General features: G+C 41.3%; 1 protein-coding gene across 8 annotated transcripts in view; it reads left to right on the plus strand.

Moving 5' to 3' along the window:
- TP53BP2 (tumor protein p53 binding protein 2) overlaps nt 1-15987 on the plus strand; it is an 80701-nt gene extending 64714 nt beyond the window's left edge. For all 8 annotated transcript variants that reach the window (XM_037022708.2, XM_037022707.2, XM_037022702.2 and 5 more), the window contains 3 exons: nt 7412-7578; nt 12514-12713; nt 15233-15987. In XM_037022708.2, the coding sequence (XP_036878603.2) occupies nt 7412-7578; nt 12514-12713; nt 15233-15274 (409 nt within the window). In that variant the 3' untranslated portion in view covers nt 15275-15987. The remainder of the gene's footprint in view (nt 1-7411; nt 7579-12513; nt 12714-15232) is intronic.
- The last annotated feature ends 2135 nt before the right edge of the window (nt 15988-18122 follow it).

Below are 18122 nucleotides of genomic sequence, written 5' to 3' on the forward strand. Positions count from 1 at the left end.
TTTTCAAGGTATAGGTCTTTCACTTCTTTGGTTAGATTTATTCCTAGGAATTTTATTCTTTTTGATGTTATTGTGCATGGAATTGTTTTCCTGATTTCTCTTTCTATTAGTTCATTGTTAGTGTATAGGAAAGTCACAGATTTCTGTGTGTTGATTTTGTATCCTGCAACTTTGCTGGATTCCAATATTAGTTCTAGTAGTTTTGGAGTGGAGTCTTTAGGGTTTTTTATATACAATATCGTGTCATCTGCAAATAGTGACAGTTTCACTTCTTCTTCACCAATCTGGATTCCTTGTATTTCTTTGTTTTGTCTGATTGTGGTGGCTAGGACTTCCAGTACTATGTTGAATAACAGTGGGGAGAGTGGGCATCCCTGTTTTTTCCCAATATCAGAGGAAAAGCTTTCAGGCTCTCACTGTTCAGTATGATGTTAGCTGTGGGTTTGTTCACATATGGCCTTTATTATGTTGAGATACTTGCCCTCTATGCCCATTTTGTTGAGGGTTTTTATCATGAATGGATGTTGAATTTTTTCAGCATCTGTGGAGATGATCATGTGGGTTTGTTTTTTTTTTTGAGAGGGCATCTCATTTATTGATCAAATGGTTGTTAACAACAATAAAATTCTGTATAGGGGGGTCAATGCTCAATGCACAATCATTAATCCATCTCAAGCCTAATTCTCGTCAGTCTCCACTCTTCTGAAGCATAACGAACAAGTTCTTACATGGTGAACGAATTCTTACATAGTGAATAAGTTCTTACATGGTGAACAGTACAAGGGCATTCATCACAGAAACTTTCGGTTTTGATCACGCATTATGACCTATAAACAATCAGGTCAAATATGAATATTCGTTTGATTTTTATACTTGATTTATATGTGCATCCCACATTTCTTCCTTTATTATTATTATTTTTATTATTTTTAATAAAATGCTGAAGTGGTAGGTAGATGCAAGATAAAGGTAGAAAACATAGTTTAGTGTTGTAAGAGAGCAATTATAGATGATCATGTGTGTGCCTGTAGACTATGTGCTCATCCGAGCTAGACAAGGGCAATAAAACATCCATGGATGCAGAAGCTTTCTCTCAAAACAGGTGGGGGGGTGAGGTTCTAAGCTTCACCACTGCTGTTCCCTGATTTCTCACCTGATGGCCCCCTTGCGACTGTGTCTGTCTTAGGTTGTTCCTCCCTTGAGGAATCTTACCTGTCTCTGGCTAACCAGTCATCTTCTGGGGCCATACAGGGAAATGTAAAGTTGGTAAGTGAGAGAGAAACCATATTGTTTGAAAAGGTTAGCTTTTTACTTCTTTGCAGATTTATGCCCTGTGGCTTCTATGCCCAGCACTTGTCTCGAGGTATCTTTACCACCTGGAGGAATTATGATGCTCGGTAAATCGATATGAGGCATGAATTCTATTTAAGGGTTGTAATTAGGAAGGAAGAAGAAAAGCTATAGAGGTAGCATATGGAAGGAAACATGGGAGGATTGATTATTTCTTTGACATATCGTCTTGTAGACTACCTTAAGCATGTATAGGTTTTAAACTACTAACTAACTTGTGTACACATATTAACATAATAGGAATACGGTGACATAAACTAAGCAAATCTATAATTACCAGCCATCTCCAGTGAAACCAAGAAAACCAGTTAGGCACCCTAGGCATTTGTGAAAATTTGTCTATGATATGATGGATATTGTCCAACTGTACTTGAACAGTCTGAGAGAAATCAGACAAATTAAAGCAACCCATTTCTGGGATCTGTTCACATCCCATATGTTCTTTTAACCATAGATAGTCTATAGTTGTAAGATTTTGGAGCGCTACAACTTGCACCCCTCCCAACTCCTGGTTGAGTTCCAACAGTACAGATACACTCAAATTCGTTGTCTGACTGTATGCACATGCCAGCCTAGACATCTCCCTCCTCATTCCAGTGGCAAGTCCAGGAAACGGTTGGATGGACGCAGCCACAACCGCAGCATCGCCCAGATCCCTGTGGAGGCTTTTTGATGATCATTCCCCGGCACGAGTCATCCAGAGAGTGGTGATGCCGGAAGCTCCTCCTCCTGTCGTATCTTAGTTCATTTTCTGGGTAGCCAAGCTAGGCCTTGATCTTCGATCATGTGGTTTTTGTCCTTCTTTATGTTGATGTGTTGGATGATGTTGATGAATTTTCGAATGTTGTACCATCCTTGCATCCCTGGGATGAATCCCACTTGGTCATGGTGTATGATCCTTTTGATGTATTTTTGAATTCGGTTTGCTAATATTTTGTTGAGTATTTTTGCATCTCCGTTCATCAGGGATATTGGTCTGTAGTTTTCTTTTTTGGTGGGTCTTTGCCTGCTTTTGATATTAGAGTAGTGCTGCCCTCATGTAATGAGTTTGGAAGTATTCCATCTTCTTCTACTCTTTGGAAAACTTTAAGGAGGATGGGTATGAGGTCTTCATTTAATGTTTGATAAAATTCAGTGGTGAAGCCATCTGGTACAGGAGTTTTGTTCTTAGGTAGGTTTCTGATTACCAGTTCAATTTCATTGCTGGTAATTGGTCTGTTCAGATTTTCTGTTTCTTTCTGTGTCAGCCTTGGAAGGTTGCATTTTTCTAGAAAGTTGTCCATTTCTTCTAGGTTATCCAGTTTGTTAGCATATCATTTTTCATAGTATTCTCTAATGATTCTTTGTATTTCTGTGGTGTCCGTAGTGAGTTTTCATTTCTCATTTCTGATTCTGTTTATGTGAATAGACTCTCTAATATTCTTGATAAGTCTGGCTAGGGGTTTATCTATTTTGTTTATTTTCTTAAAGAACCAGCTCTTTCTTTCATTGATTCTTTCTGTTGTTTTATTATTCTTCTCGCTTTTATTTGTTTGTGCTCTAATCTTTATTATGTCCTTCCTTCTACTGACTTTGGGCCTCCTTTGTTCTTCTTTTTCTAGTTTCGTTAATTGTGAGTTTAGACTGTTCACATGGGATTGTTCTTCTTTCCTGAGGTAGGCCTGTATTGCAATACACTTTCCTCTTAGCACGGGCTTTGCTGCATCCCACAGGTTTTGCGGTGTTGAATTATTTTTGTCATTTTTCTCCATATATTGCTTGATCTCTGTTTTTATTTGGTCATTGATCCATTGGTTATTTAGGAGCATGTTGTGAAGCCTCCATGTGTTTGTGGGATTTTTCATTTTCTTGTGTAATTTATTTCTAGTTTCATACCTTTGTGGTCTGAGAAACTGGTTGGTACAATTTCAGTCTTTTTGAATTAACCAAGGTTCTTTTTTGTGGGCTTGTATATAATCTATTCTTGAAAATCCTCCATGTGCACTTGAGAAGAATGTGTATTCTACAGCTTTTGAGTGTAGAGTTCTGTAGATGTCTATTAGGTCCATCTGTTCTAATGTGTTGTTCAGTGCCTCTGTCTCCTTCCTCATTTTCTGTCTGGTTGATCTGTCCTTCAGAGTTAGTGGAGTGTTGAAGTCTCCTAGAATGAATGCATTACATTCTATTTCCCCTTTAATTCTGTTAGTATTTGTTTCGCATATGTAAGTTCTTCTGTGTTGGGTGCACAGATATTTATAATGGTTATATCTTGTTGGATTGACCCTTTTATCATTATGTAATGTCCTTCTTTGTCTCTTGTGACTTTCTTTGTTTTGAAGTCTATTTTGTCTTATACAAGTACTGCAACTCTTGCTTTTTTCTCCCTATTAGTTGCATGAAATATCTTTTTCCATCCCTTCACTTTTAGTCTGTGTGTATCTTCGGTTTAAAGTGAGTCTCCTGTAGGCAGCATATAGATGGGTCTTGTTTTTTTATCCATTCAGTGACTATGTGTTTTGATTGGTGCATTCTGTCAGTTTACATTTAGGGTGATTATCGATAGGTATGTACTTATTGTCATTGCAGGCTTTAGATTCATGGTTACCAAAGGTTCAAAGTTAACTTCCTTACTAAGAGTCTTAGTTAACTCACTTAATATGCTATTACAAACACAATCTAAAGGTTCTTTATTTTTTTTTCTCCTTTTTCTTCCTCCTCCCTTCTTTATATATTACGTATCATATTCTGTAGTCTTTGTCTATCCCTTGATTGACTTTGGGCATAGTTAATTTAATTTTGCATTTGCTTAGTAATTCATTGTTCTACTTTCTTTGCTGTGTTTTTATTACCTCTGGTGACAGCTGTTAAACTGTAAGAACACTTCCATCTATAGCAGTCCCTCCAAAATACACTGTAGAGATGGTTTTGGGAGGTAAATTCTCTCAGCTTTTGCTTATCTGAAAATTGTTTAATCCCTCCTTCTAATTTAAATGATAAACTTGCCAGATAAAGTTATCTTGATTCCGGGCCCTTGTGCTTCATTGCATTAAATACATTATTCCGCTCCCTTCTGGCCTGTAAGGTTTCTGCTGAGAACTCTGATGTTAGCCTGATGGGCTTTCCTTTGTATGTGATCTTATTTCTCTCTCTGGCTGCTTTTAATAGTCTGTCCTTACCCTTGATCTTTGCCATTTTAGTTACTATATGTCTTGGTGTTGTCTTCCGTGGGTCACTTGTGTTGGGAGATCTGTGCATCTCCATGGCCTGAGAGAATATCTCCTTCCCCAGATTGGGGAAGTTTTCTGCAATTACCTCCTCAAAGACACTTTCTGTCCCTTTTTCTCTCTCTTCTTCTTGTATCCCTATAATGTGAATATTGTTCCGTTTGGATTGGTCACAGAGTTCTCTCAATATTCTTTCATTCTTAAGAGATTGTTTTTTCTCTCTGTGCCTCAGCTTCTCTGTATTCCTCTTCTCTAGTTTCTATTTCATTTATCATCTCCATCATATCTCATCTGCTTTTACTTCCTTCTATTGTACTCTTCAATTATTGAATCTCTGACTGGAATTCATTCCTGTGTTCTTGAATGTCTTTCCTTACCTCCATTAGCATGTTGATGATTTTTCTTTTGAACTCCCTTTCAGGAAGATTCATGAGGTCAATGTCATTTACATCTTTCTCTGGAATTGTATTAATAATTTTGCTTTGAACAAGGTTCCTTTGGCTTTTCATATTTGTATATGGCGCCCTCTAGTGGCCAGAAGCTCTACTCTCTGGAGATGCCCAGCCCCTGAAGCACTCTCAGGGGTCACGGGGGTGTGGTATTGGTGTCTGGGGGGAGGAAAGAGCTGTTCCCTACTTCCCAGCTGCTATGCCTGTCTCCACTGCCTGAACCAGTGGACCAAGCACACAGGTGTAAGCCTCTATGCTTTGCATTTGTAGTTGCTGTAGACAGATTTTCCCTCTGGCTGCCCTAATGCCAGGGTAGGGTTTGCTTGTTTGAGAGCCAGGTGGGGCTGGCCGGGGGGGGGGGGGGGTGGCGGGGGGGGGGGGGGGAGTCGCGGCAGGTTGTGTATCACGGAGGGGGTCCTTGGAGCTGTGTAGCCAGCCAGGGAGCTGGAGCACCTGAAGATCGTGAAAGCTCCCGACCTGCTGGGCAGAGGGCACCCGGACAATTTTGTCTACCTGTCCTTTCTTCTGAGCAGTAAGTTCTGTGTAATCCTTGCACCCTAGCAGCCCTCTTGCTAAGGGCTTCCTTGTTAGGAAGTCTCTCAGATTGCCCACCTTTCTTTTGTCCCAGAGCAGCTGGATATGGATCCCTGCTTTCCACAAGTGGCTGGCATCTAGTCTCTCCCAGAATTCTGCCTGTCTTAGCTTTCCAACCCCCTAATCAGAGAGTACCACGCAAGCACCATGAAATGTAGGTTTGTGCTCCCAGAGCAGATCTTCAGAGTTAGGTGTTCAGCAGTCCCAGGGCTCCACTCACTGCCTGCTCCGTTTCTCTTCCTCCTGCCAGTGAGCTAGGGTGGGGGAGGGGCTCGGGTCCCACAGAGCCACAGCTGTGGTACATTACCCTGTTCTGTGAGGTCTGCTCTTTTCTCCAGGTGTATGCAGTCTGGCACAGTCCTCTTTCCTGTTGCTCTTTCTGGATTAGTTGTATTAATGATATTTTCTTACTATATGCAGTTTTAGGAGCATGCTTCTGTCTCACTTCTCATGCCGCCATCTTTAGTCATTTCTCCCAGGTATTTTAATTTTATAGCCTGTTTTTCTCTTACTATAGGCCATAGTTATGCTATAAGATCAAATATACATGTAAGTTGCATACCCACATATACATAAATTTCAAATAGCCTCATATTCTACCACATGACTGTGTACTGATTTATTGTAACTGTCTCTTGTTAGACATTTCTACTGTTTTCCAATGTTTTATGGTTTGTTTTTAGTAATGCTTTGAGAATCATCTCGGTTTTTAATTGTTAAAAATTACATTTATAAAAATAATATGTGTCTTGTGGAAAATGTACAAAATAGGAAAACAAGCCATCTATACCCCAAAATCTAGAGGTAGACACCATTAATATTTTAATATATTTCCTTTATTTAGATATATAAATTTTTAGCCTAATTTTTTGGTTTATTTTTAAAACAAATTAATGTGTTATAATGTCCTTTTTCCCTAATATTGGGAGTTTGATTATACATAATTATACATAGACTATTAAAAGAGCCACAGTTTAAAAATCTGTAGTAATATTAACCAAACTATTAATGATAATGTCGTGGGGTGGGGAATGGGGAATAAATTTTTCTTTAAAGACGTTTCCCCAAGGGGACAGAAGAAAAGGTTCAGAAACAAGGGCTGTGGACTTAACGTGGTAAGCATTCTTAGCCCATCCTGTGAGTTTAGGCCATGGTGCTGCCTTGCACATCTGTACCTTTAATCTGGGCTGTTTCTACTATGTTACAAAGCATTTGAGTGCTAGAGAAGATTCTCTTAGTGGTATTAGTAAGTTCCTGCTGACAGTTGCCAAGCAGAGATTGAAATGTGTGGATTTTATAGTCATTTTTTTAATCTGAATTGAATTGACAATTTTTTTTTCAACTAAAATATACTTTGGATTTTTAAAAATGCTGGATAAGGTCTTTATGTGCAACTTAGATCCTTCAACACTGATGGTGATAAAGGGATGTTTAAAGCACATGGTTTGAGTGAAGGCCTGTAACTTGAAGACTTCTGACCTCTGCACTGCAGAAATAATCATGCTGGGTGCCCCAGAGCCCAACACTATGTCCAGTCTACACCATCTTAGACTATTCTGTGCTTTCCCTTGTGCTCTCGCCTCCTTGTACCCCTGCATTGCCCAAGCCCTCGCATAGCCCAGTGTTGATACATTCCTTTGTGGCTGGAGGTCTCTGAGGGGCTCAAGCATCTCTGTTAAACCAATTTTAAATAACTGAGTAAGAAGGACAGGTCCAGATGACAGACTCAGGAACTTCCTTACCAGACCCCTCATCATAGCAGGAGTCACTTTGCCTAGGAAGCCTATGTAGCCCTTGCTGCCTCTCACCCCACAGGACCCCACTGCACTGTGCTGCCTCCTGTAACAATGTCCAGGTGTGTAAGTTTTTGGTGGAGTCCGGAGCCGCTGTGTTCGCCATGACCTACAGTGATATGCAGACGGCTGCAGACAAGTGTGAGGAGATGGAGGAGGGCTACACCCAGTGCTCTCAGTTTCTTTATGGTATGTAACAGATCTGAATGTGCTCGTTCATCCTGTGACTCTAGGGCATGATTCGGTAAGTATTTTTGTTATGTGAAAGAACATTTTCGTGTTGTACACAGTCCTGGGCATTGAACATAGGGCATCCTTGATCACAGACATCAATGCATCTTTTGTGTTGTGTCTAGAAACAGCTATTGTTGGGGACATCTTCAGCTACAGAGATTCAGGGTCTGATCCAGGGGCATGAATGGCTTTTGACCATCAAAAGATCCTCTGCTAAGACTTTCATACTTAGCCAGTGATGATGTATCTTTGCAGATAAGTAAATAGAACCCTCCAACTTCTGAGGTGATCTAAAGAAATGCAGTGTTGGTATAAGCATACGATTGATCCGAGTTTTCCTGCTAAATCAAACTGGTCACAAAGTGAAATAAAAGCAACATGTATTTTAGAGCTAATTTTTTGCCTCTTTTGTTTTCTTTCTTCCTTTTTTTAAAAAAATTTTTTATTAAGGTATGATTGATATACACTCTTATGAAGGTTTCACATGAAAAAACAATGTGGTTACTACACTTACCCATATTATCAAGTCCCCACCCATACCCCAATGCAGTCACTGTCCATCAGTGCAGCAAGGTGCCAGAGATCCACTATGTCCCTTCTCTCTTTTGTTTTCTTGATTTTGAGTTTATGGTTCCAATGGATAACCATCAGCTCTGTTTCTAGAGAAGAATGTCCCTGAAGTTTTAGATAGGTATATGTTGGCTAGCATTTTTATTTACAAGGAAAATTTTTTAATGTAAAGTCTTAGAAGTTAAGGTTAATTTTTCTTTTTAATTTGGCTTGAGAAGAATTGAGGAAAGACGATAAATGAGGAGGCCCCAGGATTCCATAGCCACACATGCTCTCAGAAACTCCTTTGCCAGGTGGTGGGAAGACCATAAGCTGAACGCATGCCTCTCCTCTCCATCTGCTGTCCTACCTCACTAGGCCTGTCTTCAGGCTTGAGGTAGGGGGAGAGAGGGTCAGAGGACCATGAATCTCAAGTTCTCCTCTTCAGCTCTCTCAGCTGGGATTTTTTATTATTGATATTTATGATTACTTTTCATTTATGTTCTGAACTCTGGGTCAAAGAATAATTTTGATATGTTAACACTTTTAAACTTAATATATTAATTTATATTGTTTATTAAATGTATTAGTCATCTTAAGCTGTATTTAAGTATGGAATATAATTTTTAAAACATTTAGGGACATCTGATCAGATTTTAATTTATGAAATAATGTCATGGATACCAAGATTGTTTCTGATGCAGACATGTGCTTTAAATAAAAACACTAATAGATGGACAACAGCGAACACTGTGTGTCCTCCTCAGGAAACAGAACATGCCGCCCTCTCTGATGCCATCAGGTGCCCCCTGCATGTCTAGGGCCTGCTGCCTTGAACTGCGTGCTTCATGTTTACCAGTCCTTGCTTTTTTTTTTTTTTGGTATCATTAATCTACAATTACATGAGGAACATTATGTTTACTAGGCTCCCCTCTTCACCAAGTCCCCCCAACAAACCCCATTACAGTCACTTGTTCATCAGCTTAGTAAGATTCTGTAGAGTCACTACTTGTCTTCTCTGTGTTGCACAGCCCTCCCTGTGCCACCCCCCCCCCACTATACATGTTAATCATAATGCCCCCTTTCTTTTTCCCCCGACTTATCCCTCCTTTCCCACCCATCCTCCCCAGTCCCTTTCCCTTTGGTAACTGTTAGTCCATTCTTGGGTTCTGTGATTCTGCTGCTGTTTTGGTCCTTCAGTTTTTTCTTTGTTCTTATACTCCACATATGAGTGGAATCATTTGGTACTTGTCTTTCTCTGCCTGGCTTATTTCACTGAGTATACTAACCTCTAGCTCCATCCATGTTGTTGCAAATGGTAGGATTTGTTTTCTTCTTATGGCTGGATAATATTCCATTGTGTATATGTACCACATCTTCTTTATCCATTCATCTACTGATGGACACTTAGGTTGCTTCCATTTCTTGGCTATTGTAAATAGTGCTGTGATAAACATAGGGGTGCATCTGTCTTTTTCAGACTGGGCTGCTGTATTCTTAGGGTAAATTCCTAGAAGTAGAATTCCTGGGTCAAATGGTATTTTTATTTTGAGCTTTTTGAGGATCCTCCATATTGCTTTCCACAATGGTTGAACTAGTTCACATTCCCACCAGCAGCGTAGGAGGGTTTCCCTTCTCCACAACCTCGCCAACTTTTATTTTTGTTTGTCTTTTGGATGGTGGCGATCCTTACTGGTGTGAGGTGATATCTCATTGTGGTTTTAATTTGCATTTCTGATGACTAGCGATGTGGAGCATCTTTTCATGTGTCTGTTGGCCATCTGAATTTCTTCGGAGAACTGTCTGTTCAGCTCCTCTCCCCATTTTTTAATTGGATTATTTGCTTTTTATTTATTGAGGTGCATGAGCTCTTTATATATTTGAATGTCAACCCTTTATCGGATCGGTCTACCAGTCCTTGCTTTTTAAAAAGTTATATCACCTATGTATTAATCCTTTAACCAATTTGTTTAGTTTTGTCTGTTTTCAACCTTTATATTAAAACAGATCATACTGGGGGTTCTGTGGCTCGTTGTCTTCTTTCACCACTATTCCTGAGATCCAGCATGGTGTTGCCTGCAGTTGCAGTCCCTTCCCATTGGGTCATCCTGTTCCATTTTGTGACTATCCTACAGTTACCTTTCTGTTGTACTTTGGGTGGACATTGGGTTGTTTATTCAATTGTAAACACTGCTTCTGTGACCATGTCTGTACTTCTCTTCTGCTGTCCGGCTAGAAGTGGATTGTAGGGTCCCAGTGACACACTTCTCACATGGAGTCTTTTTGTTGTGGGGTCTTTTTGACCTTTGGTGGGTTTGGAATGATGTCTCACTGTGGCTTTAGTTTGCATTTCTCATATCACTAGTGATATTGAACATGTTTTTAGGTCCTTCAGAAAAATTTTAACACAGTAATTTGTAACTCGTCATTTTGTAGATAGCAAAGTAATGTGAAATCTTCTCCCATTCCTTATGATTTCTAGGAAATTAGAGTCAAGTTGCTATTTTTCTATTGGAATATGACTTTCTAATTCTGATAAAACACCTTTTAATTAATATTTTACAGAAGCATTTAGGTTTACAAAGAGCAACCTCACTGGCTCTTTGAGAGTCACTATTTTCAGGATACTGGAGTACCCAGATTTTTCCTCTCTCCTCCCCCATTCCCATCCCAAACAGATGAGTCTGGCCAGCTTTAAAACTGTGGAATTATAATTATATCATGTTCTGTTGTCCTTGTGAAAGTTGTGGTCATGTTTTGCATGTCTTTAATAGGAAAGTTGGAAATTTACTTGTCTCCTTTGGTAGAAACCTGACCCTTTAGATTGGCAGAATCTTCTTTTGGAAAAGAACTGTTTCATTTCTTGTTTCTTTTTTGTCCATATATATATATGTACTGTGTGCTATGTTATATTAATTGATACAGGTAAGTTCATAATTAAGACCTTAGTATTCACATAAATTGAAAAAATGTGACTCTTCCATAGCAGGCATATATTTTCCCGGCTTTCCTAAAAACATAAAGATGGTAATAACAACTCTGAATTGTCAGGACCTTACTGCCTAATTCCTCTTCTCCACCACTTCCTCTTTGCCTGCCTGTTGCTGACTCTTGTCTTTATAAGCAGGGCACTAAGCATGGGAAGGTAGAAATGGAAAAAGGTAGAACTTAATTTGCAAATCTGTCATCAACTCTGGTGAAAAGTAGATGGAGGATTTTTCCCTCCCCAGTTTGTGGATTTCAGTATCTTAGAATTTATTTTAGAAAAATAATCTATTTGTAGACTTTTATATCATGTCTAAAATATTGAGCCATGCCTCTGCCTTCCCACATACTTTATACTTTTTTTCTTTTACCTTTCCCCATTTGGAATTGGTAGAGACAACTTTAATGAACACCACACTTTAGTCTTTTTCCTCCATCTACCCTAAGTTCTGGGTAAAGAGTGAAGTACTATTTCCATGCTCCTTGGTCATCACACATAGTACTGACATGTGATAGGCCTGGCATTCACTCTAAATGTTTTAGAGTCTTAGATTTGAGCAGTCCTTCCTGAAAGGAAAGGAGCGACACACAGCAGCAATTCACCGGAGAATTCCATGAGGTGACTCTTTGTAGATGAAAACGTTCCCTTTTCCCCCTTCGTCCTTCCATTCCATTCTGTCTACCGAAATCCGTTCCGTCCGCTGAAAACTCCTAGTGCTAAGTACCTCGTGACTCCGGCACTCTGCCTTCTTAGGGAAGTCTGGGTGACGACCCACACTTCCTAAGAAACTCCGACTCGTATACGAGTTTCCGCAGACCACCAAGGATCATTGGGGACGCCCTTTGTCTCCTTGCGGTCTGCTCCCAGTCCGAGGATCTCCGTTCATCTTCTCTGTTTGTCTCCTCTGTCATTTAGCCATGGGAGCCTCCTCATCCCTCCCTGAAAGTTCACCTCTTGAATGCCTGCTTAAGCATCTGGCTACCCTCTCCCTGACGCCTTATATAAAACCAAAAATTCTCCGGTGAATTGCTGCTGTGTGTCGCTCCTTTCCTTTCACTTCCTTTACTCCTGGGCTTGCAAAACTTCTGGTATTCGTAGTAAGACCAGTTTAGGGAGCTGTTTGGACGCACATGTTAGTTATCAGAGCTGTTTTAGAGATGGTAGCTCCGGTAACTTGCCCTCTACGCTGCTGGGCTTACTTCCTCCCCTGTCCCTGAGAAATGTTATTTTTGGCTGTTCAGTGTAGGCTTTCTAACACGCCAGCATGACCCATTTCTTCTTTGCTCTTATATAGTTTAAGAGTGCTCTACTCTGTGTTATATATTCTTTGCTGTTCCTTACTGTCATGATTTTAGGAGTTCAGGAGAAAATGGGCATAATGAACAAAGGAGTCATCTATGCTCTTTGGGATTATGAACCTCAGAATGGTGATGAGCTGCCCATGAAAGAAGGAGACTGTATGACGATCATCCGCAGGGAAGACGAAGATGAAATCGAGTGGTGGTGGGCACGCCTTAATGAGAAGGAGGGATATGTTCCACGCAATTTACTGGGAGTAAGTTATCCCAACACATAAGGTTTTCCATGTGTGTCAGAGAGGCTTTCGCACCATTGTTTGTGATGGAGATGGCTCAGCTGGCTGCCTTCTGTTCATGTGACATGGAATTTGAAGTTTTTGATAGTCTTAGATTTAAACTTAGATCCATACTGCAGTGATTCCTATTATGATCAGTAGCACTTTGATGTGTGCCAGACCCCAGAGGTCTGGGGTCCTGCCTACATTTATAAAGATAACTGGAGAATGTGATGGCAGTTGAGCTTATGACACTGGGAATAAAATTTAAATTTGTTTGAATCAGAATTTACAAATCTGATAGGGCTTGAACAGGGCACTGAAGACAAGATCTTTCTCTAGTCTTTGATTTCATAAAAATCAAGTTTAAAGAAAATCAAGAAAATAACAAAGCATATACAGACCTATGTGCATGTGTCAGCACATACAGCTGACGCTTCTCTTGTGTGGAGAGGCTGCTCTCATCAGGGAGACTCAGCATTGTTTCCAGGGGAAAGGCTAGCGTGGCTGATGGAGGAAGGGAAGGAAGGAGGCTTTCCAGACTCTGTTCAGCTCTTCTTGGGGTCGGCTTTTCCGGTCTGCAGTAGCTGGTGCAGAGAGGCCTGGGGGCTGCATGCAGGGTAAGGAGGTTTCGGGGAATCTGAGCAGAGACAACTTCAAAGGGAGAAGCGGCTGCAAAGTCTGTGGTGGAGAGGAGGCAGGGGAGTGGCCTGGCTCCCAGAGCCCATACTTCTTCTCTGGGTCATGGGCTGTGGGGAGGGTGGGGAGGCTGCCTCCTAGGGTGGTGGAGGATGGAGCAGGTGTCTTGTTTATAGCTAATGGCAGAGATCTTTATTTTCTCCAACTGTTGGCAGACATGGCCTATGCGTGCACAGAGCTCCTCCTCTGACCCCTGGCCCAGCCAGGCTGCCCTGGTATCTCTTCTGGGGGAGTTTTTGACATGGCGATGCTGGCGTGGGGACCTAGCTGTCAGTTCTGACCAATGTCTCCTCCTGACTCTGCTTTCTCCATTTGTGTTTGTCTAACATGCAGTGTGAATGGCTTCATGCATCCTGTCTCCTGCCTTCTAACAGTGAAATTTACTATTACAAAGATTCAGGTTTAGACAGTATTCATTTGTGTGATCATTATGTAAATCACAAAGAATACATGAAAGTGAAAGAAAATGAGGCTGCAGAGCCATTGAGAAAAGCTTTTGAATTGGCAGATGAGAGGAGGCGCCTGGAGGTGCCTCCTTCCCAGTGCCCCCTGGGAAAGCTGGCAGCCCCAGGAGGTGTGGTTCTTCCCACAGCCACTTTCCTTCTCAAGGAAAATCAAAAGCAACTAAGCACTTTTACTCTTCAAAGATTTTTACTATGAAAAGCTCTGCCTCTTAGAAATAGGTGATTATTTGAGTTTTTATTTTGATTTCCTAACAAAGAGGTCCTGGGGTTAATGAAACATGGGAGGAATCATTTGTTCCCAACCATGGAAGCTGTTGGCTACTGACTCAGTTCTGTCTCAATTGTGCAGCTGAAACATTCTGAAATCAGCAGCTGGACTGAAGATTGCCATTTTTAATCTGACATTTAAATTTTCTTAGTCCCTTGGAAATCTTCTCTGGGCAGAAGTGGCCTGTACACAACTTTTGTTTGTTTGCTTCTTTTGAGGTTTAAATAAAAGGAAATGGCATAAATGTTGAGTTTTCAGTTAGAGGCTCAGATATGAGTCTAGAAAACTGTATTGGCTAAATATCTGTTCTCAGAAAAATAATCCTGTACATAACATTGATCCACCAGTTAGCTTGTCAGCTTTGGCTGGAGTCTGACTCTTCTGTCAATGAGGCTTTTCCTTTGTCCAGGGCAGGGGGACCAGGAGGAGGGGCTTTGTGTAGTTTGCCAGTTGAATTACAGGTTTGACCTGCTCTTGGCTTCAAGACTGGGGGTCTGACATCCACAAATGCTCTTCTGTAGCTCTTGTTATGGAAAACACAAAGCCACAAAGTCTAAAACAAAAGTCACCACTTGTCCTCCCTCAAATCCATGGACTTTTAGTCTGTGGCATTTCTTTACTGACAGTCTCAACTTCCATGGCACACTGTTATGTCCACCGTGAACAAAGTTAAAGGAACCTCTCATTTCCCTCAGAGAGGAAACTGAATGCTGGAGCGTAAAGGGTATCTATCACAAGTCACCTTTAGCAGTTGTGTTCCTTGCTGGACTTGAGGTATAGCTCAAAAAGCTGTGTAGTGTCGCTGCACTATGGCACTGCCCCATCCAGGGTCCCTGCACCATGGCACTGCCCCGTCCAGGGTTCCCTGTGGTCTTCAGTGTCCTGCAGAAGCATTGCTAAATGTGAAGCTTCGTGTACTTGGGCAGCTGTGAGTGCTTCACATGGAAGGCAGAGTCCTTTGCTTAGTTAAGTTTCTTTCCTGTGACAGCAAACCCCCAGTATTTCTTGAATTTTTGTTATCCTCCCACAGGTCTATATAGTATGTAAATATCTTAAAAATTCTCTTACAGCTATACCCAAGAATTAAGCCAAGACAAAGGAGTTTGGCCTGAAACTACAGAATTTTAGTTAATGAAGAATTTAATCTCTGTTATCACTAAGAAGTAATAAGATTATTTTTGGCAGAAATTTCACAAGACTTATTTTAATGACCATGTAACTTGAAAACAATGAAGAATATGCTCTGGAAGAGAATGAAGGATTGAAGAGTTCACAGCAGTGGAGGCATTGAGCCCAATGAAATGTTGCTGAGCAGGTGGCATTGGGGTAAAGGCGCCCAGGTACATGTGGAGGTGAACTTGTTTTCCACAGTAAATAGTACCATTTATTGGGCTACTGGGGAACAGCTCCCTGTCCTGCTTAGTTGGCATTTTTCACATTCTCCGTACCTGCCCTCCTACCAGAAAGGACCAGAGCCATCGTGGCACCATCTCTGATGGTTTCCCAGCACCAGCAGGCCCTCCAGTGACCCACGTGGAGGTCCAGAGGGCCACACACTTGTGTATTATCAGAGATGTTGGCTGTCTTGACTTTATGAGTTCTTGTAGCATCTTAAGAATTACATATATATTTAAAATACTGAAACCAAGCTACACTACAGGTAATTAGACTTAGAGTCTTGTTTTTAGGCTGAATTTGAATCTATATTTATTGTCTTTTGTATCTTGGAAATTACAGACTTGCTGTAGACTTACGTATAATACTTGTCAAGATCATAGCTGACTTTAAAAACAATTATAATAAAATTAAAAATTTTGATTCTAAACATTTTACTGGTTTTGGTTTTTGATTCATTAATAGCCTTGTAATATCTTACCCAGCCAAAAAATAATAAGACTTCTTTACCAGCTGTGTGATTAAAAGTAAAAAGTATTATCTTGCTTATAGAAAACTGTCAGTTTTGCAATTCATGAGTTTATCATGGTATTTAATATAGAATAAACTTTTTTATAGATGTTAGAGACTGTAGTTATAGAAGATAGAAGATCGTTTACCTTTAACTAAAAGTAATAGTGTAATGGACTCTTTGTGTCCTCATTTTATCTCACGTTCTGCAGTTATGTACATTGATTTATGGTGTTGAAAATTAATAGAGTCCCCCACATGGTTTTATTAATATGTCCCCACGTCCATGAATTGTTTTGGAACCTATTTTCCTCAGTGGAACTGTCTTATTAGAAGATATAAATGAAAAATCTGCAGTAGCTTTTCCTTATACATTTTTATGAGTAGCTATATTTTAGCAAGAAAAGTAGATAAAAGAATATACCAGGCCTTTGACAGTAATGGAGAAATAGTGACAACATGAACTAAATATCGAATGTGTGTGGTAGAATTCTTAAGATGCCGGTTCCCCACATTCCTGTCCCTTGGTGCTGTGGGCTGAATGTTTGAGTAGCCCTAAAATTTACATATTGAAGCCTGTACCCCAGTATGTTGGTATTGGAGGTTGGGCCTCTGGTAGGTAATTTGGGTTACATGAGGTCTGAGGGTGGTCCTTACAGGAAGAGGAAGGGGCCAGACCTCTCTCTGCCACATGAGGACACAGCCGAAAATGAAAGTTCCTGTGGCCAGGATTCTCAGCTGGACCTGGTTGGCTAGCTTATACATGAGTGGGCAATACATTGCTATTAACTACATATATACAAAGAGCTCCACCCAGTGCTCTGGGTGACATGGTGGCACGGCTGCAAGGCTGCAGGAGGGCAGAGCAGAGGCTGGAGTGGTGGCAGCGCCAAGAACAGAGGCCCAGAGGCAGAGACCAGCTTGCTGCATGCAGAGTTGCTCTGAGTAAACGGGATTTTAGTGATTGACCTGCCACCATGGAAATAAAGTTGGGTATAACCCTTTCACCCCAAGAACGCTTTATTCTATTTCTTTGGTCACACTGAATCCATAGTGAACTTGTCCAGGGCTGAAACCCATTGGCAAGACACCGGCTCTTCCGAGCACCAAGTGTGCCAGCCCCTTGATCTCAGATGTCCAGCCTCCAGGACTGTGGGAAGTTAGGGTCTGCTGTTTAAGCCCCCAGTCTGTGGTGTTTCATTGCAGCCACCTGAGCAGATTAGGATACCTGGTTATTCAAACACTAATAAAGGTACTGCTGTGAGGGACTTTTCAGATATAACTGAATGCACACATTAACTGACCTTAAACTGGGAAGCTTTCTCGGATGGTCCAGGTGGGCTGAGTGCGGTCACATGAGCTCTTACGAGCAGGTCGGTCAGTGAGATGTGGTGTGAGGACTCAGCCTGCTGCAGCTGGCTTTGGAGAAGCCAGCATTCCTTTGCCCAGCAAGGAAACGGGATTGGGTCCTGCCGGCCTGAGTGGCCCAGACATGTCAAGTCTGTAGTAAGGATGAGGTGGGAACTGGGTTTCTAACCTACAGAACCGGGACTGGGCTGCATGCATGAAGAGCCACAGCCCTGTAAGACAAGTAGAGTGGTTCCGTCCTGTCCACCTGGGACCCTGCCAAGATGCCTGCCTGCTGGCCTTGTTTACCTAATCTGAACTGGGGGTGGCACTATCCCCTCCACAGTTCTGCTGGCTGGGGAAATGCAGCCCAAGTACCATGGGTGAAGGCGCCAATGGTGTGAGGAACAGTGGACATGGGTGGAGCCTGGGAGGACATGGGCACCCCCGTTTCCTTAGTCCTTAACTGGGAACATCATTTGCTCTTCCTCTTCCTCTTTGGTTTTTTACTTGTTAATGTATTTTATCATCAGCACATCCTTGTATCAAATCTCCTTACAGATTTAACAGTGCAGGAAAGGGGTGAGTTGGGAGGAAAGACTGCTGTAGAGGTGGCCACTGCTGCCGACTCTGGTCTGTCTACATGTAGCTGACCACATCTCTTCAGGTTGCCGTCTGTGGGTCTCCAGTTTTATGGTTGACCTGCAC

Source organism: Manis javanica, chromosome 11, assembly GCF_040802235.1.
Source record: "Manis javanica isolate MJ-LG chromosome 11, MJ_LKY, whole genome shotgun sequence".
In the NCBI taxonomy this organism is placed as follows: domain Eukaryota; kingdom Metazoa; phylum Chordata; class Mammalia; order Pholidota; family Manidae; genus Manis; species Manis javanica.